The sequence below is a fragment of the Anomaloglossus baeobatrachus genome, chromosome 4 (assembly GCF_048569485.1).
Source record: "Anomaloglossus baeobatrachus isolate aAnoBae1 chromosome 4, aAnoBae1.hap1, whole genome shotgun sequence".
NCBI classification, from domain to species: Eukaryota; Metazoa; Chordata; class Amphibia; order Anura; family Aromobatidae; genus Anomaloglossus; species Anomaloglossus baeobatrachus.
In genome coordinates this window covers 453,413,671-453,435,127 of record NC_134356.1, presented here as the reverse complement: position 1 = coordinate 453,435,127, position 21,457 = coordinate 453,413,671, and the positions used below count along the sequence as shown (strand labels likewise).

The 21,457-nt window shown below is 52.2% G+C and overlaps 1 protein-coding gene across 1 annotated transcript in view; it reads left to right on the top strand.

Moving 5' to 3' along the window:
- The window catches only part of LOC142303840 (activating signal cointegrator 1-like), a 118,220-nt gene that overhangs the window by 46,019 nt on the left and 50,744 nt on the right, over positions 1–21,457 (top strand). Inside the window, exons 6-7 of the mRNA XM_075345624.1 lie at positions 20,133–20,226; positions 20,823–21,038. Coding sequence (XP_075201739.1) covers positions 20,133–20,226; positions 20,823–21,038 — 310 coding nt within the window. The remainder of the gene's footprint in view (positions 1–20,132; positions 20,227–20,822; positions 21,039–21,457) is intronic.

Here is a 21,457-nt window from a genome sequence, read left to right as displayed (position 1 = left end):
GGCTGAGCACCGAGCGTACCCGAGCACAGCGATGCTCAAGCGAGCAATGTTCATATGTAAAGCATCCGAGCACGAACTCTGTTTTCCCATAAAAATTAGAACACCGAACCTTGGGTTCACTCATCTCTATTATTGTATTAAGGCTCCCATACACCATAGTGAAGTTGTCTGAACTTGCAGACTTTGGCCAGACTGGTCGACCATCTGATATGTTTGAGGGCCTGTGCCAAGAAAAGAATGGTACTGTTGGCATTTCAATGCTCAATCCTTTTATCTAGAGGAGAGAGAGACTCCAATAGTAGTAGATTCTCTCTTTCTTTGTCGCTCCATTGGGAGACCCAGCCAATTGGGTGTATAGCTACTGCCTCCGGAGGCCACACAAAGTATTACACTCAAAAGTGTAAACCCCTCCCCTCTGCTATACACCCTCCCGTGCATCACGGGCTCCTCAGTTTTTATGCTTTGTGCGAAGGAGGCTGACATCCACGCATAGCTCCACATCTTAGTCAGCAGCAGCTGCTGACTACGTCGGATGGAAGAAAAGAGGGCCCATATCAGGGCCCCCAGCATGCTCCCTTCTCACCCCACTCTTGTCGGCGGTGTTGTTAAGGTTGAGGTACCCATTGCGGGTACATAGGCAGGAGCCGCCACATGCTGTTTTCCTTCCCCATCCCTTTAGGGCTCTGGGTGAAGTGGGTACCTAATCGGTCTCCAGGCACTGGGACTGTGCTCCCTCCGCAGCCCCTGGGAATCTGCTGGATAGGAGCTGGGTATCGTCAGGGACAAGGCCCTGCTACTGTGAGGTACTCTGTGTCCCCGTGGGGACCGCGCATGCAGCGCTTGTGCCATACACACTGCAGCATTGCTGGGTGTGTTAGTGCGCCGGGGACTACCGCGCCGGCCGTGCTTATTTGCCGGCCGCGCTTATAACTTTAGTCCCCGGCTTTTGCGGCCTAGTTTCGCTTATTCCCGCCCACAGGCCTGCCAGTCAGGGGAAGGGCGGGACGCTGCACAGGACGGCAGCACTGAGGGCTGGAGCATACTCTGTATCCTCCTCCCCCCTCACTCAGCACAGTGGGGCACTGGATTCCCGCACTTTCTAGGGCACGCCCACGGCCCCCTCCTCCCCACAGAATGCCGGCAGCCATTACTGTCAGCACTTCTGACGCTGGAGAGGAGAGACTACATCAGGGGGGCCCGGGCACGGATTCTGGTGATCACACAACCGCTGTGAGCGGTCGGTAAGCAGCACCTGAGGTGCTGGCCCCACTGAGTGCTGAAGTGTACATATATATATATATGCTTGTTGTATGGTCGCACTGTTGATTTTTGGCTACTCCTAGAGAAGCCTTAGTCCAGCCCCGGGCACTGTTCAATCATTATACCACCCCCGGACCTGCCAGTCAGGAGGAAGGGCGGGACAGTCGGGCTGACGCCGACAGTGAGGGCCGGAGCACACTTCGCTGTCCTCCGCCCCCCTCACTAATCACGCTACGGAACTGATCCCCTCATGGACTCAGTGTCCCCTTGGGGACGGTGCAGAGAGCAGCTTCGCCTCACACTTGGCGACTACCGCGCCGACCGCGCCTGCTTGCCGGCCGCGGTCTGTAACTTTAGTTCCCGGCTTTTGCGGCCTAGCGCCTTAAACTCCCGTCCCTGGCCCTGCCAGTCAGGGGGAAGGGCGGGACGGTCAGTAGGAGGCTAGCAGTGACGGCTGGAGCACACTTGGCTGTCCTCCGCCTCCCTCACGTTTCGCTCAGGGCACCAGATTCCCGCACTTTTGGGGTTACGCCCACGGCTCCCCCCTCCACTGTACACGCCGACAGCCATGTTTTCAGCAGCACATACTGCTTCAGGGTCAGTACACCAGGGGGCTTCTTCTCGATGCTGGGCCCCCTAGAGTGATGAACTGTATATGTGATACACTGTATATATGGCTATATAATGTTTGAATGCAGTTTCACTGGTTGAGCTTCGCCGGCGTTCCCTGTCCAGGCGGCAGGGACAGAGTTACAGCTTTGCTGAGAAACTCTCTGGGTCATTTTCACTATCCATGTCTCAGGCTATGGACAAATGGTCGGCTAAGAGACTAGGAGTTGGCAGTCCAGACCGGCCCCTCACACAGGCCCCGGGCACTGCGGGATCGCCCCAGGCCTCCCTCGGTCTGCGACGAAGCGTGTTCCTGGGGTGGCCTCTAGTTATTACGTGGTAAACTCCAGCACGAACCGCAGTCCCAGTCCGGCTAAGCAGCCTTGCTTGGAATCTTCCCCGACTTCTAGGGTCTCAGCTTGAGGAACCTCTAGAGGATGGGGCGGAGGTCGCAACCCAGGACTCTGTCCGCACGTGGCTCTCAAGGCTTCACAGATTTTGTCCAGAAGCACACCTTCCCGGACAAGCGTTTTACTGAACGCCTTATAACACACGTTGTCCCTTCCCCTCTGACGTTGTTAAGGTTTCGGCTTAGTGTCATAAGGTGCCCGCCAGTCTCGGACTGGCGGCTAGATCAGTAGTAGCAGTGGCTGGCGGGTCCACGCTCAAGAATGCCACGGACAGACAGATAGAACTCCTAATGGGATCCATCTATGAAGCCATAGGCGCGTCCGTTGCCCCAGCCTTTGCAGGGGTGGGCACTCCAGGCTATCTCAGCTGCTCTGTCTCAGATCAATGCGGTCATCCTGTGCTCCGCAATTAGCGTCTTTGACGTCTCAGGCGGTGGTATTTTCATCCTCCGCCGTGCACAGAGAACCTTTTCTGCATGGCGGTCCAGGTCAGGGGAGTGGTCCCCACATGTCCAAGACCGATGTAGGAGACATTCTGTCTTACGGTCACAGGATAGAGCTCAGTTCTCGTCCTCCGACTCGTTGCTTCACAGCATCTCCGTCCCCCGAGCGAGCCGATGCACGTTTCCAGTCGGTGAACACTCCGAAGGCAGGAGGAGTTGCGATCCTCGTTCCCCTTCAAGAACGTAGTCGCGGCTTTTTACTCCAGCTTGTTCGTGGTACCAGATAGGACGGATCACTCCGCCCCGTTCTGGACTTCACACGGCTCAACGGACTGAGAACCTGACGGTTCCGGATGGAATCTCTCCGCTTGCCATCACCTTTGATGGCCCAAGGAGGTTTCCTAGCATCAATCGACATCAGGGATGCTTATTTCCACGTGCCGATTGTACCAGAATATCAGCGCTTTCTGCGCTTCGCCATAGGGAACGAACACCTTCAGTTCGTGGCACTAACTTTCGGCCTGGTGACAGCCCTACGGGCCTTCACCAAGGTCATGACAACGGTGGTAGCGGTCCTACTCTCTCAGGCAATCTGCTGGTCAAGGCCCCCTCTCGGATGGCATGCCAACACAGTCTGAACATTGCTCTAGACACTCTCCAGAGATTCGGGTGGTTCATCAATTTTTCCTAAAGTCAAAATTGACACCGGCCCAATCACTGACATATCTCGGCATGGAGTTTCATACTCTCTCAGCGATAGTGAAGCTTCCGCTGGACAAACAGCGTTCACTACAGACAGGGGTGCAATCGTTCCTTCGAGCCCAGTCACACCCTTGAGGCGCCTCATGCACTTCCTAGAGAAGTTGGTGGCAGCAATGGAGGCAGCTCCGTTTGCGCAGAGTCATCTGCGCCCACTTTAATGGGACTTTCTCCGCAAATGGGACAGCAAATCGACGTCCCTCGACAAGAACGTTGCTCCTTCTCGGGCAGCCATGGCCTCCCTTCAGTGGTGGCTTCTTCCCACTCTTGTCGAAGGAAAAATCCTTCCTGCCCACATCCTGGGCTGTGGTCACGGCGGACGCGAGTCTGTCAGGGAGTCTTCCTCCACCACAGGGCTCAGGGTACATGGACTCAGCAGAGTCCTCCCTCCAGATCAATGTTCTGGAGATAAGGGCAGTGTTCTAGCCCTAATAGCGTTCCAGCCATGGCTGGAAGGCAGGCAGATCCGAATTCAGTCGGACAACGCCACGGCGGTGGCATACATCAACCACCAAGGCGGCACAAGCAGTCGGCAAGCCTTCCAGCAAGTCTGGCGGATTCGGCTGTGGGTGGAAGCCACAGCCTCCACCATCTCCGCAGTTCACATCCTGGGCGTAGAAAACTGGGAAGCAGACTTTCTCAGTCGCCAGGGCATGGACGCAGAGGAATGGTCTCTTCGACCGGACGTGTTTCAAGAGATTGTTGCCGCTGGGGGAAGCCGGACGTCGACCTATTGGCGTCCCGGCACAACAACAAGGTCCCGGCATTCATGGCACGTTCTCAAGATCACAGAGCTCTGGCGGCAGACGCATTCTGAATTCTGCGGCCCTCAACCTGACTGCATAGCCATTGAGTACTGGATCCTAGCGTCTTCAGGGTTATCTCAAGAGGTCATTGCCACTATGAGACAGGCCAAGAAACCAACGTCCGCCAAGATCTACCACAGGACGTGGAAGATCTTCTTATCCTGGTGCTCTGATCAGAGTTTTACTCTCTGGCCATTCGCCTTGCCACTTTCTGTCCTTCCTTCAATCCGGAATGGAAAAGGGGTTTCCCTTAAGGGACAAGTTTCGGCGCTTTGTGTTTGTGTTTCAAAAGCGTCTAGCCAAACTCCCTCAGGTACGCACGTTCCTGCAGGGGGTTTGCCACATAGTCCCTCCTTACAAGCGTCGGCTAGAACCCTGGGATCGGAACAGGGTGATACCGGCTCTTCAGAATCCACCCTTCGAGCCAATGAGGGATATTTTCTTTCACGCCTTTCGCAGAGGGTGGTCTTCCTAGTGGCAGTCACGTCACTCCGCAGAGTGTCTGACATAGCAGCGCTGTCATGTAAAGTCCCCCTTCCTGGGGTTTCACCAGGACAAGCTGGTTCTGAGTTCGGTTCTGGAATTTCTCCCGAAGGTGGTATCCTCTGTTCATCTCAATCAGGATATCTTCTTACCTTCTTTTGGTCTCATCCGGTTCACCAACGTGAAAAGGATTTGCACTTGTTAGGTCTGGGGAGAGCACTCAGACTCTACATTTCTTGTACGGCGCCCCTGCGCCGCTCGGATGCACTCTTGTCCTTGTCGCTGACCAGCGTAAAGGGTCGCAAGCTCCCAAGTCAACTTGGCTCGGTGGATCAAGGAACCAATTCTTGAAGCCTACCGTTCTGCTGGGCTTCTGGTTCCTTCAAGGCTGAAGGCCCATTCTCCCAGAGCCGTGGGTGCGTCCTGGGCGTTGCTGCACCAGGCTACGGCTCAGCAGGTGTGTCAGGCGACTACCTGGTTGAGTCTGCACGCTTTCACGGAGCACTATCTAGTGCATACCTACGCTCGGCAGATGCCAGCTTAGGTAGGCGAGTCCTTCAGGCAGCGGTTGCCCACCTGTAGGAAGGGGACGTTTTACGGCTCTATTACGAGGTATTCTTTTACCCACCCAGGGACTGCTTTTGGACGTCCCAATTGTCTGGGTCTCCCAATGGAGCGACAAAGAAGAAGGGAATTTTGTTTACTTACCGTAAATTCCTTTTCTTCTAGCTCCAATTGGGAGACCCAGCACCCGCCCCTGTTCCCTTCGGGCTGTTATTCTTTGTGTACACATGTTGTTCAGATTGAATTGTTCTTGGTCATGGTTTCAGTTCTCCGAACATCCTTCGGATTGAATTTACCTTAGACCAATTTATAAGTTTCCTCCTTCCTGCTTTTGCACCAAAACTGAGGAGCCCGTGATGCACGGGAGGGTGTATAGCAGAGGGGAGGGGTTTACACTTTTGAGTGTAATACTTTGTGTGGCCTCCGTAGGCAGTAGCTATACACCCAATTGGCTGGGTCTCCCAATTGGAGCTAGAAGAAAAGGAATTTACGGTAAGTAAACAAAATTCCCTTCTTTCTCTCCATTGAAAAGATATGAACACTCAACTAAACAGAGCATTCATGTGTATTGGCAGTGAGGAGAGATGGCTGTCAGTTAAACGCTCGTTCACCAGACCGCTATCTTGTGTTTCGTGTATAACCAGCCCTAGGCTGTGTGCACACATTGTGTTTTGTTATTGTTTTTTGTTTTTTAATTAGTTTATTGAATAACAGAAGTACACCAGATACAGAATAAAAGCCAGATATAATACACATTTACAGAGTTGTAGCAAAGCTCAATGCTAATGATGTGCATAATCCAGATACCTGGGGTGTCAAGACGCCTAAATAAAATACGAAGAGCAAGAGGAACAAACATAAAATACGTATCGCTGTGACCGTTTCTATTTTATAGACAAAAAAGACTGCCTACACTCAGCCTCATCGACCTGACGTGTGAACAGGCGCATAACTGAACATGACATAAAATACAAAAAAAGTTTGCGCTCTGAAATATTACTTACGATAATACTTACGCTTACGAGATATGCCGTGAAGGGGTAACTGGGCAGATATACAAATGGCCATTTCTATATGCTAAATATCTCATTTTTCTTAGATTTTCCGTAGCAGTAATGCAGGTCCATGTTCACACATTCATGGTTTCCATACTTTAGCATTATCAGCGCGCAAACTGTCTTTTTTTGTACCGTTTCTATTCTAGGCACCAACCTGCAAGAGATTAACTCAGTAAAGTACCATTCCTTAATATACTTCACACAACCAACAGTAAATGGCTGATACAGTGATTACCCGGACTTTGATAATGTCAAGGGAGAGGAATTCCACATTTCCCAAACTTTGTTTCTCAGGGCATCCTGTATTCTGATACACCGCCTGCTCATAGGGAAGCATTGCGTTGACAAGTTCTATCCATGCACGTATGGTTGAGGTGGAGCTTGCCCATCCACCGCAGGGCAATAAGCTTCCTGGCCATAAGGAGTGACTCCCGCAAAAAAATGTGGTGGTGATGAGACCAGGTTCCCTCATCCAAGACTCAAAATAAACAGAATAGTGGATCGAGAGGTATAGGGAAGGAGGCCAGGAAGGATAGAAGTGCAACAACCTCACGCCAAGAGGCTGCAATTACCGAGCAGCTCCAAATCATGTAGACAAAGTCTGCATCTTCCCTGTAATACCACGCGCACTCTGATGTTTCCCAGTGCCGCATTTTGAATAATCTCAGTGGGGTAAGATACGCCTGGTGTATTATATAGATTTGGATCATATTATTATTCATTGACGGGGGAGACCTTAGTAGGTGATTCCAAAAAAAATCCTCCCCCTGCAAATTCGGAATCAGCAGCTCCCACTTCCCTTTGACAGCCAAAGGTTGGGATTCATTACCGACGACGGACAGCAAGTATGTATACAAAGAGGAGATCAACCCTTTCCGGCCCTGAGACTGAAGTATTCCTATTACAGGAAAAGTGGAAATTAGAGCGGTCCCATGTGTACGTCTCATGTGATGCTGGATCGCCGTTCTCAGTTGTAAATATCTAAAGAAGGGACATCTAGCCACATTAAACCTGGACTGGACCTGTTCAAAGGATAACAGGACATTTTATTCATATATCTCACAAAGCGGAAACACCGTGCGAACTCCAGAATGCGGAGGATGGGTGGTCTATCAAGGTGGAAAAATATATTTCTTTGTCGCTCCATTGGGAGACCCAGACAATTTGCTTTGACAATTGGGTGTATAGCTTCTGCCTCCGGAGGCCACACAAAGTATTACACTTTAAAAAGTGTAACCCCTCCCCTCTGCCTATACACCCTCCCGTGGATCACGGGCTCCTCAGTTTTATGCTTTGTGTGGAAGGAGGCACACATCCACTCATGCATTCTCATATTGGTTATGTCGGTTGGAAGAAAAGAGGGCCCCCACGGGGCCCCCGGCATGTTCCCTTCTCACCCCACTACGTCGGCGGTGTTGTTAAGGTTGAAGTACCCATTGCGGGTTCAAAGGCTGGAGCCACATGCCGTCTCCTTCACCATCCCTTAGCGGCTCTGGGAGAAGTGGGATCCTAAGCGGTCATCCATTTACTGGGACCGTGCTCCCTCCGCAGCCCCTGTGGGAACCTGCCGGACCGGAGCCTATTCAACCTCAGGGACCGGGCCCTGCAACTCAAAGGTACTCTGTGTCCCCATTGGGGACTGTGCAGGGAGCGCACCTTCTTCCCGGAAGCTGCGGCAGCTGCTGAATTGAGAAGGCCAGTGGACTTCCGCGCCGACCGTGCCTGCTTGTCGGGCGCGGTCTCAAATTTAGTCCCCGGCTTCATCGCGGCCTAGTCGCAAAAATCCCGCCTCCGGGCCTGCCTGTCAGGGGTAAGGGCGGGATTACCGACCTGACGTCGGATGTGAGGGCTGGAGCATCCTGCATGTTTTCCTCCCCCCTCACTGATCACTGTGGGGACCCCAGATTCCCGCACTTTCCTGGCGCCGCCCACGGCTCCACTCCTCCCCTGAGAGCTCCGGCAGCCATTTTTTGCCATTCTGCCGGTGGAGGATTCTCAGTGAACAGCTCTGCAGCTCCGGGGGACCTAAGGCAGGGAATCTGGAGGACACACTCCGCTTGTTAGCGGTCGGTAAGCCACACCGGTCACCCGGTGCTGGTCCCCCTAGGGTGCCGGAATAGATACGTGTATATATGTATATATGTATGTATATATATATATATATATATATATGTATGTATATATGTATATATATATCTGTTCGGTCGGGCTGTATACCCCTTTTCTTTGTCGCTCCATTGGGAGACCCAGACAATTGGGTGTATAGCTTCTGCCTCCGGAGGCCACACAAAGTATTACACTTAAAAGTGTAAAGCCCCTCCCCTTCTGCCTATACACCCCCCCGTGCATCACGGGCTCCTCAGTTTTTATGCTTTGTGCGAAGGAGGCGCATAGCTCCACAATTTAGTCAGCAGCAGCTGCTGACTATATCGGATGGAAGAAAAGAGGGCCCATAACAGGGCCCCCGGCATGCTCCCTTCTCACCCCACTCTTGTCGGCGGTGCTGTTAAGGTTGAGGTACCCATTGCGGGTACATAGGCAGGAGCCACATGCTGTTTTCCTTCCCCATCCCTTAAGGGCTCTAGGTGAAGTGGGATCCTAATCGGTCTCCAGGCACTGGGACCGTGCTCCCTCCGCAGCCCCTGGGGAATCTGCTGGACAGGAGCCGGGTATCGTCAGGGACAAGGCCCTGCTACCGTGAGGTACTCTGTGTCCCCTTGGGGACGGCGCATGGAGCGATTGTGTCATACACGCTGCAGCACTGCTGGGTGTGTTAGTGCGCCGGGACTACCGCGCTTATTTGCCGGCCGCGCTTATAACTTTAGTCCCCGGCTTTTGCGGCCTAGTACTGCATATTTCCGCCCCGGGCCTGCCAGTCAGGGGAAGGGCGGGACGCTGCACAGGACGTCAGCGCTGAGGGCTGGAGCATACTTTGTAGCCTCCTCCCCCCTCACTGAGCACCGTGGGGCACCAGATTCCCGCACTTTCTAGGGCACGCCCACGGCCCCCTCCTCCTCACAGAACGCCGGCAGCCATTCCTGTCAGCACTTCTGAAGCTGGAGAGGAGAGACAACACGGCTCTGGGAGGCCCAGGCAGGGAATCTGGTGATCACACAACCGCTTTGGGCGGTCGGTAAGCAGCACCTGTTCTAGGTGCTGGCCCCCCTGAGTGCCGAAGTGTGTATGTATATATATATGTATATATATGTATATATATATATATATATATATATATATATATATATATATATATATATATATATATATATATATATATATATATATATATATATATATATATATATATATATATATATATATATATATATATATATGCTTATATAATATACATTTACTCTGTACGGTCGCACTGTTGATTTTTGGCTATATACCCTCCTGGATTGTACTCAGAGGAGACAACAGCATGTCGTCCGCAAAAAGCAAGGGTGCCAAAGCACAGGCTTACTTTGCAACCTGTACCTCATGTGCGGCTATACTACCGGCAGGTTCCACCGACCCTCATTGTGTGCAATGCTCGGCCCCTGTGGCACTTACTCAGCCGGAGCCTCTGCTACTGGTGGCCCAAGTGGAACCACCTGCTACCACTGTCCAGGTGACAGGGACGGAGTTTGCAGTATTTGCTGACAAACTTTCTGAGAGTATGGATAAATGGTCTGCTAAGATACTAGAAGCCTTGCAGTCCAGGCCGGTAACACAGGCCCCGGGCACTGTTGAATCATTGACCCCAGGCCCCCCTCGGTTGGAGCAGCAAAGTGCTCCTGGGGTGACTCATAGGTCCCAGGGTGAGGTCTTTGACACGGACCGCAGTCCCAGACCGCCTAAGCGGGCTCGCTGGGAAATTCCCTCGACTTCATCACACTGCTCAGGGTCTCAGCAGGAGGACTCTCTAGAGGATGAAGCGGAGGTGGCAGATCAGGATTCTGATCCTGAGGCCGCTCTCAACCTAGATACACCTGAAGGAGACGCCATAGTGAATGACCTTATAGCGTCCATCAATCAGGTGTTGGATCTTTCTCCCCCAGCTCCTCCAATTGAGGAGTCAGCTTCTCAGCAGGAGAAATTCCGTTTTAGATTTCCCAAGCGTACAATGAGTACGTTTCTGGATCACTCCGACTTCAGAGAGGCAGTCCAGAAACACCGAGCTTGTCCAGATAAGCGCTTTTCTAAGCGCCTTAAGGACACACATTATCCCTTCCCCCCTGACGTTGTCAAGGGTTGGGCTCAGTGTCCCAAGGTGGATCCTCCAGTCTCCAGACTGGCGGCTAGATCCATAGTTGCCGTGGAAGATGGGGCTTCACTCAAAGATGCCACTGACAGACAGATGGAGCTCTGGTTGAAATCCATCTATGAAGCTATCGGCGCGTCCTTTGCTCCGGCATTCGCAGCCGTATGGGCACTCCAAGCTATCTCAGCTTGTCACTCGCAGATTAATGCAGTCACACGTGCCTCTGCTCCGCAGGTGGTGTCCTTAACCTCTCAGGCGTCGGCGTTTGCGTCCTACGCCATTAATGCCGTCCTGGACTCTGCGAGCCGTACGGCGGTAGCTTCCGCCAATTCGGTGGCAGTCCGCAGGGCCATGTGGCTACGTGAATGGAAGGCAGACTCTGCTTCCAAAAAGTTCTTAACCGGTTTGCCATTTTCTGGCGACCGCCTGTTTGGTGAGCGATTGGATGAAATCATTAAACAATCCAAGGGAAAGGACTCATCCTTACCCCAGTCCAAACCAAACAGACCTCAACAACGGAAGGTACAATCGAGGTTTCGGTCCTTTCGGCCCGCGGGCAAGTCTCAATTCTCCTCGTCCAACAGGCCACAGAAGGGTCAGAGGGACTCCGATTCATGGCGGTCTAAGTCACGTCCTAAAAAGACCGCCGGAGGAACCGCTCCCAAAGCGGCCTCCTCATGACTTTCGGTCTCCCCAAACCGCATCCTCGGTCGGTGGCAGGCTCTCCCGCTTTTGCGACGCCTGGCTGCCACAGGTACAAGACCGTTGGGTGAGAGACATTCTGTCTCACGGTTACAGGATAGAGTTCAGCTCTCGTCCTCTGACTCGATTCTTCAGAACATCTCCGCCCCCCGAGCGAGCCGATGCTCTTCTTCAGGCGGTGTGCACTCTGAAGGCAGAAGGAGTGGTGATCCCTGTTCCTCTTCAGCAACAGGGTCACGGTTTTTACTCCAACTTGTTTGTGGTGCCAAAAAAGGACGGATCTTTCCGTCCTGTTCTGGACCTAAAACTGCTCAACAAACACGTAAAAACCAGGCGGTTCCGGATGGAATCGCTCCGCTCCGTCATCGCCTCAATGTCCCAAGGAGATTTCCTAGCATCAATCGACATCAAAGATGCTTATCTCCACGTACCGATTGCACCAGAGCATCAACGCTTCCTGCGTTTCGCCATAGGGGACGAACACCTTCAGTTCGTGGCACTGCCTTTCGGCCTGGCGTCAGCCCCACGGGTCTTCACCAAGGTCATGGCAACAGTAGTAGCAGTCCTACACTCTCAGGGACACTCGGTGATCCCTTACTTAGACGATCTGCTTGTCAAGGCACCCTCTCAAGTGGTATGCCAACACAGCCTGAACATTGCTCTGGAGACTCTCCAGAGATTCGGGTGGATCATCAATTTCCCAAAGTCAAAATTGACACCGACCCAATCGCTGACATATCTCGGGATGGAGTTTCATACTCTCTCAGCGATAGTGAAGCTTCCGCTGGACAAACAGCGTTCACTACAGACAGGGGTGCAATCTCTCCTTCAAGGCCAGTCACACCCCTTGAGGCGCCTCATGCACTTCCTAGGGAAGATGGTAGCAGCAATGGAGGCAGTTCCTTTTGCGCAGTTTCATCTGCGTCCACTTCAATGGGACATTCTCCGCAAATGGGACAGGAAGTCGGCGTCCCTCGACAGGAACGTCTCCCTTTCTCAGGCAGCCAAAGCCTCCCTTCGGTGGTGGCTTCTTCCCACTTCATTGTCGAAGGGGAAATCCTTCCTACCCCCATCCTGGGCGGTGGTCACGACGGACGCGAGTCTATCAGGGTGGGGAGCGGTCTTTCTCCACCACAGGGCTCAGGGTACCTGGACTCAGCCAGAGTCCTCCCTTCAGATCAATGTTCTGGAGATGAGGGCACTGTATCTTGCCCTAAAGGCGTTCCAGCCGTGGCTGGAAGGCAAGCAGATCCGAATTCAGTCGGACAACTCCACCGCGGTGGCATACATCAACCACCAAGGCGGAACATGTAGTCGGCAAGCCTTCCAGGAAGTCCGGCGGATTCTGCTGTGGGCGGAAGCCACAGCCTCCACCATATCCGCAGTTCACATCCCGGGCGTAGAAAACTGGGAAGCAGACTTTCTCAGTCGCCAGGGCATGGACGCAGGGGAATGGTCCCTTCACCCGGACGTGTTTTCAAGAGATCTGTTGCCGCTGGGGGATGCCGGACGTCGACCTAATGGCGTCCCGGCACAACAACAAGGTCCCGGCATTCATGGCACGGTCTCAAGATCACAGAGCTCTGGCGGCAGACGCCTTAGTTCAGGATTGGTCGCAGTTTCAACTGCCTTATGTGTTTCCTCCTCTGGCACTGTTGCCCAGAGTGTTACGCAAGATCAGGTCCGACTGCCGCCGCGCCATCCTCGTCGCTCCAGACTGGCCGAGGAGGTCGTGGTTCCCGGATCTGTGGCATCTCACGGTGGGCCAACCGTGGGCACTACCAGACCGACCAGACTTGCTGTCTCAAGGGCCGTTTTTCCATCTGAATTCTGCGGCCCTCAACCTGACTGTGTGGCCATTGAGTCCTGGATCCTAGCGTCTTCAGGGTTATCTCAAGAGGTCATTGCCACTATGAGACAGGCTAGGAAACCAACGTCCGCCAAGATCTACCACAGGACGTGGAGGATATTCTTATCCTGGTGCTCTGACCACGGTTTTACTCCCTGGCCATTTGCCTTGCCCACTTTTCTTTCCTTCCTTCAATCCGGATTGGAAAAGGGTTTGTCGCTCGGCTCCCTTAAGGGACAAGTCTCAGCGCTCTCTGTGTTTTTTCAGAAGCGCCTAGCCAGACTCCCACAGGTACGCACGTTCCTGCAGGGGGTTTGTCACATAGTCCCTCCTTACAAGCGTCTGTTAGAACCCTGGGATCTGAACAGGGTGCTGATGGCTCTTCAGAAACCGCCTTTCGAGCCAATGAAGGATATTTCTCTTTCACGCCTTTCGCAGAAAGTGGTCTTTCTAGTAGCAGTCACATCACTTCGGAGAGTGTCTGAGCTAGCAGCGCTGTCATGCAAAGCCCCTTTCCTGGTGTTTCACCAGGACAAGGTGGTTCTGCGTCCGGTTCCGGAATTTCTCCCTAAGGTGGTATCCCCCTTTCATCTCAATCAGGATATCTCCTTACCCTCTTTTTGTCCTCATCCAGTTCACCAATGTGAAAAGGATTTGCACTTGTTAGATCTGGTGAGAGCACTCAGACTCTACATTTCTCGTACGGCGCCCCTGCGCCGCTCGGATGCACTCTTTGTCCTTGTCGCTGGCCAGCGTAAAGGGTCACAGGCTTCCAAATCAACCCTGGCTCGGTGGATCAAGGAACCAATTCTCGAAGCTTACCGTTCTTCTGGGCTTCCGGTTCCCTCAGGGCTGAAGGCCCATTCTACCAGAGCCGTGGGTGCGTCCTGGGCTTTGCGGCACCAGGCTACGGCTCAGCAGGTGTGTCAGGCGGCTACCTGGTCGAGCCTGCACACTTTCACGAAACACTATCAGGTGCATACCTATGCTTCGGCAGATGCCAGCCTAGGTAGGCGAGTCCTTCAGGCGGCGGTTGCCCACCTGTAGGAAGGGGCCGTTTTACGGCTCTATCACGAGGTATTATTTTACCCACCCAGGGACTGCTTTTGGACGTCCCAATTGTCTGGGTCTCCCAATGGAGCGACAAAGAAGAAGGGAATTTTGTTTACTTACCGTAAATTCCTTTTCTTCTAGCTCCAATTGGGAGACCCAGCACCCGCCCCTGTTCCCTTCGGGCTGTTGTTCTTTGTGTACACATGTTGTTCATGTTGAATGGTTTTCAGTTTTCCGAACTTCCTTCGGATTGAATTTACTTTAGACCAATTTATAAGTTTCCTCCTTCCTGCTTTTGCACCAAAACTGAGGAGCCCGTGATGCACGGGGGGGTGTATAGGCAGAAGGGGAGGGGTTACACTTTTTTAAAAGTGTAATACTTTGTGTGGCCTCCGGAGGCAGAAGCTATACACCCAATTGTCTGGGTCTCCCAATTGGAGCTAGAAGAAAAGGAATTTACGGTAAGTAAACAAAATTCCCTTCTTTTCCCCATATACCCTCAGTGATCACTCTCCTAGGAGACAACAGCATGTCATCCACAAGGAGCAAAGCTGTTAAGGCACAGGGTTTTTTTGCGGCCTGTACCTCTTGTGGGGCTATGTTACCTGCGGGTTCCACCTACCCTCACTGTGAGCAATGCTCAACCCCTGTTTCGCTTGCTCAGCCGTAGCCTTGGTCACTAGTGGGCCCCTCGGCTCATGTAGACCCCCCTGCTCCCCCTGTCCAGGCGGCAGGGACAGAGTTCTCCTCTTTTGCTGAGAAACTCTCTGAGTCACTTTCACAATCCATGGCTCAGTCTATGGACAAATGGTCTGCCAAGCTGCTAGAAGCTTTGCAGTCCAGACCGGTCCTTTCACAGGCCCCGGCCCCTGTTGGCTCGTCGCCTCCAGGCCCCTCTCGGTCCGCGCCGCAGCGCGCTCCCAGGTTGGCCCCTAGGTCTCAGGCGGAGGACTCCTGCCCGGACCACAGTCCTAGACCGGCTAAGCGGGCTCGCTGGGAATCTTCCCCGACTTCTTCACGCTGCTCGGGTTCCCAGCCTGAGGACTCTCTGGAGGACGAGGCGGACGTCGCAGCTCAGGGCTCTGACCCTGACGTCGCCCTTAACCTTGATACACCTGAAGGGGACGCCTTAGTGAATGATCTTATCTCGTCCATCAACCAGGTGTTGGATCTCTTTCCCCCGCCTCCTACTGTAGAGGAGTCGGCGTCTCAGCAGGAGAAACACCAGTTTCGGTTCCCCAAACGTACACGCAGTGCGTTTTTCGATCACTCTAACTTCAGAGACGCTGTCCAGAAGCCCAGAGCGGTCCCGGACAAGCGCTTTACTAAGCGCCTCACTAACACGCGTTACCCCTTCCCATCTGAAGTCGTTAAGGGTTGGGCTCACTAGATCCATGGTATCTGTTGCAGATGGCTCATCGCTAAAGGATGCCACTGACAGGCAGATAGAGCTCCTGGTGAAGTCCATCTATGAGGCCACGGGCGCGTCTTTTGCCCCGGCCTTTGCAGCTGTGTGGGCACTCCAAGCTATCTCGGCTTGTCTGGCTGAGATTAATGCTGTCACACGTAATTCTGCTCCGCAAGTTGCGTCTTTGACCTCTCAAGCGTCAGCCTTTTCATCCTACGCCATGAACGCAGTCCTGGACTCTGCTAGCCGTACAGCTGTAGCATCCGCTAACTCTGTGGCAGTCCGCAGGGCCATGTGGCTGCGCGAATGGAAGGCAGACTCTGCCTCCAAGAGGTTCTTAACCGGTTTGCCGTTTTCTGGCGACCGTTTGTTTGGCGAACGATTGGATGAGATTATTAAGGAATCCAAGGGAAAGGACTCCTCCTTACCCCAGTCCAAACCTAAGAGACCTCAGCAACGAAAAATACAATCGAGGTTTCGGTCCTTTCGTCCCTCCGCCAAGCCCCAATCCTCTTCGTCCAGCAGGCCGGAGAAAGGCCAGAGGAACTCCTATGCGTGGCGGTCCAAGTCACGCCCCCAAAAGGCCGCAGGAGGCACTGCCTCCAAGACGGCCTCCTCATGACTCTCGGCCTCCCCTAGCCGCATCCTCGGTCGGTGGCAGGCTCTCCCGCTTTGGCGATGCCTGGTGGCCACATGTTCAAAACCGATGGGTGAGAGACATTCTGTCTCACGGTTACAGGATAGAGTTCAGCTCTCGTCCTGCGGCTCGTTTCTTCAAATCCTCTCCGCCCCCCGCTCAGGCCGACGCACTTTTTCAGGCAGTGGACGCTCTGAAGACAGAAGGAGTTGTGATTCCCGTTCCCCTTCAGGAACGTGGTCGCGGTTTTTACTCCAACTTGTTCGTGGTGCCAAAAAAGGACGGATCATTCCGTCCCGTTCTGCTTCAGATTCAAGCTACTCAACAGACACGTGAGAACCAGACGGTTTCGGATGGAATCTCTCCGCTCGGTCATCGCCTCGATGTCACAAGGAGACTTCCTAGCATCGATCGACATCAAGGATGCTTATCTCCACGTGCCGATCGCACCCGAACATCAACGTTTCTTGCGTTTCGCCATCGGGGACGAACACCTTCAGTTCGTCGCATTGCCTTTCGGCCTGGCGACAGCCCCACGGGTTTTCACCAAAGTCATGGCGGTCCTGCACTCTCAGGGCCACTCGGTGATCCCCTACTTAGACGATCTCCTAGTCAGGGCCCCTTCTCGGGTGGCGTGTCAACAAAGCCTTACCGTCGCTCTGGCGACTCTCCAGCAGTTCGAGTGGATCATCAAGTTCCCGAAATCCAAGTTGACACCGACCCAATCACTGACTTACCTCGGGATGGAGTTTCATACACAGCCAGCGGTAGTCAAGCTACCGCGGGACAAACAGCTTTCTCTGCAGGCAGGGGTGCAATCACTTCTTCGGAGTCAGTCACACCCCTTAAGGCGCCTCATGCACTTCCTGGGGAAGATGGTGGCAGCTATGGAGGCAGTGCCGTTCGCGCAATTCCATCTACGGCCACTCCAATGGGACATTCTCCGCAAATGGGACAGGAGGTCGGCTTCCCTCGACAGGAACGTCTCTCTTTCCCTTGCAACCAAGACGTCACTTCAGTGGTGGCTCCTTCCCAATTCTCTATCGCAGGGAAAATCCTTCCTACCCCCAACCTGGGCTGTGGTCACCACGGACGCGAGCCTGTCAGGGTGGGGAGCGGTTTTTCTCCACCACAGGGCTCAGGGAACCTGGACTCCGATAGAGTCTTCCCTTCAGATCAATATTCTGTAGATAAGGGCAGTGTATCTAGCCCTATTGGCTTTCCATCGGTGGCTGGAGGGCAGGCAGATCCGTATCCAGTCGGACAACGCCACTGCCGTCGCATACATCAACCACCAAGGCGGCACTCGCAGTCGTCAAGCCTTCCAGGAAGTCCGACGGATTCTGCAGTGGGTGGAAGCCACAGGCTCCACCATCTCCGCAGTTCACATCCCGGGCATAGAAAACTGGGAAGCAGATTTTCTCAGTCGTCAGGGCATGGACGCGGGGGAATGGTCTCTGCACCCAGACGTGTTTCGAGAGATCTGTCGCCATTGGGGAACGCCGGACGTCGATCTCATGGCGTCACGGCACAACAACAAGGTCCCGGCCTTCATGGCACGGTCTCAGGATCACAGAGCTCTGGCGGCGGACGCGTTAGTCCAGGATTGGTCGCAGTTTCGACTGCCATATGTGTTTCCCCCTCTGGCGATGCTGTCCAGAGTACTACGCAAGATCAGGTCCGACTGCCGTCGCGCCATTCTCGTCGCTCCAGACTGGCCGAGGCGGTCGTGGTATCCGGATCTGTGGCATCTCGCGGTGGGTCAACCGTGGGCGCTTCCAGACCGCCCAGACTTGCTGTCACAAGGCCTGTTTTTCCATCTGAATTCTCTGGCCCTCAACCTGACTGTGTGGCCATTGAGTCCTGGCTCCTAGCGTCTTCAGGGTTATCTCAGGATGTCATTGCCACCATGAGACAAGCCAGGAAGCCAACGTCCACCAAGATCTATTACAGGTCTTGGCAAATCTTCCTATCATGGTGCGCTGTTAACGGTTTTCCTCCATGGCCGTTTGCCTTACCCACTTTTCTTTCATTCCTTCAATCTGGAATGGACAAGGGTTTGTCCCTCGGCTCTCTCAAGGGCCAAGTATCGGCGCTCTCCGTGTTTTTTCAAAAGCGTCTAGCCAGGCTTCCGCAGGTCCGCACGTTCCTGCAGGGGGTTTGCCACATGGTCCCACCTTACAAACGTCCGCTGGAACCCAACAGGGTTCTGTCGGCTCTTCAAAAACCACCTTTCGAGCTGCTGAGGGATGTCTCTCTCTCACGTCTTTCGCAGAAGGTGGCCTTCCTAGTGGCAGTCACATCACTTCGGAGAGTGTCTGAGCTCGCAGCGCTGTCATGCAAAGCCCCCTTCCTGGTTTTTCACCAGGATAAGGTGGTTCTGCGTCCTGTCCCGGAATTTCTCCCTAAGGTGGTATTCCCTTTTCATCTCAATCAGGATATCTCCTTGCCTTCCTTTTGCCCTAATCCAATTCACCAGTGTGAAAAGGATTTGCACTCTTTGGATCTAGTGAGAGCACTCCGGTGTCTCGCACGACGCCCCTGCGCCGTTCAGATGCGCTCTTTGTCCTTGTCGCTGGCCAGCGTAAGGGCTCTCAGGCCTCCAAGTCAACCTTGGCTCGGTGGATCAAGGAACCGATTCTCGAGGCCTACCGTTCTTCCGGGCTTCCGCACCCTTCAGGGCTGAAAGCCCATTCTACCAGAGCCGTGGGTGCGTCCTGGGCATTGCGGCACCGGGCTACGGCTCAGCAGGTGTGTCAGGCAGCTACGTGGTCTAGTCTGCACACTTTCACGAAACACTATCAAATGCATACCTATGCTTCGGCAGACGCCAGTCTAGGTAGGCGAGTCCTTCAGGCGTCGGTTGCCCACCTGTAAGAGGGGGCCGTTTTCGGCTCTTTTTATCGAGGTATTCTTTTACCCACCCAGGGACTGCTCTTGGACGTCCCAATTGTCTGGGTCTCCCAATGGAGCGACAAAGAAAAAGGGAATTTTGTTTACTTACCGTAAATTCCTTTTCTTCTAGCTCCGATTGGGAGACCCAGCACCCACCCCTGTGCCCTTCGGGCTGGTTGTTCTTTTGTGTAAACATGTTGTTCATGTTGAATTGTTCTTTTGGTTCATGGTCTTCAGTTCTCCGAACATGCTTCGGATTGAGTTTACCCTAGACCAATTTATAAGTTTTCTCCTTCCTGCTTTTGCACCAAAACTGAGGAGCCCGTGGTCCACGGGAGGGTGTATAGGCAAAGGGGAGGGGTTACACTTTTTAAACTGTAATACTTTGTGTGGCCTCCGGAGGCAGAAGCTATACACCCAATTGTCTGGATCTCCCAATAGGAGCTAGAAGAAAAGGAATTTACGGTAAGTAAACAAAATTCCCTTTTTTCTCCACAGTTTTGTCAGAAATCCTGTAAATTTTATGGTGCCAACAAAGTGAGTGAGATTCCTGAAGTATTGTGCACATGAAGCTTATTTTTTCCTTGCAGTTTTGGTGCAGATTTAAATCTACATTATGTCAATTCTTTCAACGTTTTTGCTGCAGATTTCACCCATACTAATAAGTGGGTAAAAATCAGCACCAAAAACACAAGTAAAAAAAACAGCAAAAATAGACGTCTTTTGCGCTGTTTTTTTTTTTTCTGTAAAGTGATCCAGAAATCTCTGCACCAAATACTTAACTTGTGCACATACCCAATAATTGCAAGGTTGCTTGCTTGTATCATTTTCCCCATAGGTAAGAATAAAAGACTTGTGTAACTAAGTTGCCGTGTAATATCTATCGCAATGTGTGTCTTTTGTTTTTTTTTATTCCCTCTTGTGGGTGATCATAAATGTTTCCGTTACAGGTGATCTTCTACCACATCAAGAAATGCGAAGTAAGGAAGGTTTGGAAAGAGCCATGCAGCATCGTGACAAGCTCCTGGAATATGATAAGACGAGGTATCGCTTCTAGTTATACTGTAATATTTTATGGGGTCAGGGACTCACTTGAGGGGTGAGCACTGTGGAATTTGTTTCCAGAGTACCTATATAAGTAACTGGAAACAGATGTGAAACCATAATAGATATGGATCCAGTGTGGAAGAAATGAAGCTGGCGTCATGCACTATGTAATAGTCATCCTTATTACCGGCCCATAGAAGTGTCAGTAGGCTGCTATGTGTCTTGCCTCTATACTCTACTTGCTATTAATAGGTTATTAAAGAAGATTTTATTACATGGTGAGTGCCGCCAGCTTCACTTTTTCTGCATTGGAGTCTTTGAAATTACTGCATGTGGTAGAGTACCTCCATTTATCATGGTAGCTATTACCTATGCTGGTATCCCCTAGGACTGTAGCCACACACCTGACAGAACTGATAGCGGTGCCGAGTGTTCGTCTTGTGTTCTCATTGTTAATAATCATAGATATCTTTGATTGTCTAGCTCTAAATCTACATTTTGAATTTGTTGTGGTTTAGTGCTTCACGTGTAAACTTACATTCCATATTTCTCACCTCTTCTTGTTTTTCTCTTCTCTTGTCGTGGATCCACAGTGTGCGACGCACCCATGTGATTGATGATGAGTCTGATTACTTCTCCACTGATTCCAACCAGTGGTTGTCCCAGGCAGAACGTGAGGCTCTTCGCAAGAAGGAACAGGAATTGCAAGACCTCCGTCATGCTTCTCGGCTTTCCCGCAAGGTGACTATAGATTTTGCAGGACGGAAAGTTGTAGAAGAAGGTGGAGATCTGGATGAGTATCACAAGAGGTAAGGAAGAGCCATGTATTAATGTCATTCATTAATAGAAATAAGGTCACATGTTCATGAAGAAGGTTGAACTAGATGGACATAGGTCTTTTTTCAACCTATGTAACATGTGTCCGTTTTGTTTTTTCACAGATACAACATATACCTATTATAACCTATGGTGCTCTACACATGTCTGTGTTTTTACTTGGGTGTGTGTGTGTGTGTGTGTGTGTGTGTGTGTGTGTGTGTAAAACACACAAAGACAGATATCCGTGCAGCTGTAAAAAGAATGATATAAGGGCCATTTCAAATCTATGGGTCCGTGAAAAACATGTACAGCACACAATGGCATCCATGTACTGTACATGTTTTAACATTGCAAAGTATAGAAAAAGCGTTAATTTCTTTAGCCATCAGTGAAAAAATACTGAAGCAGA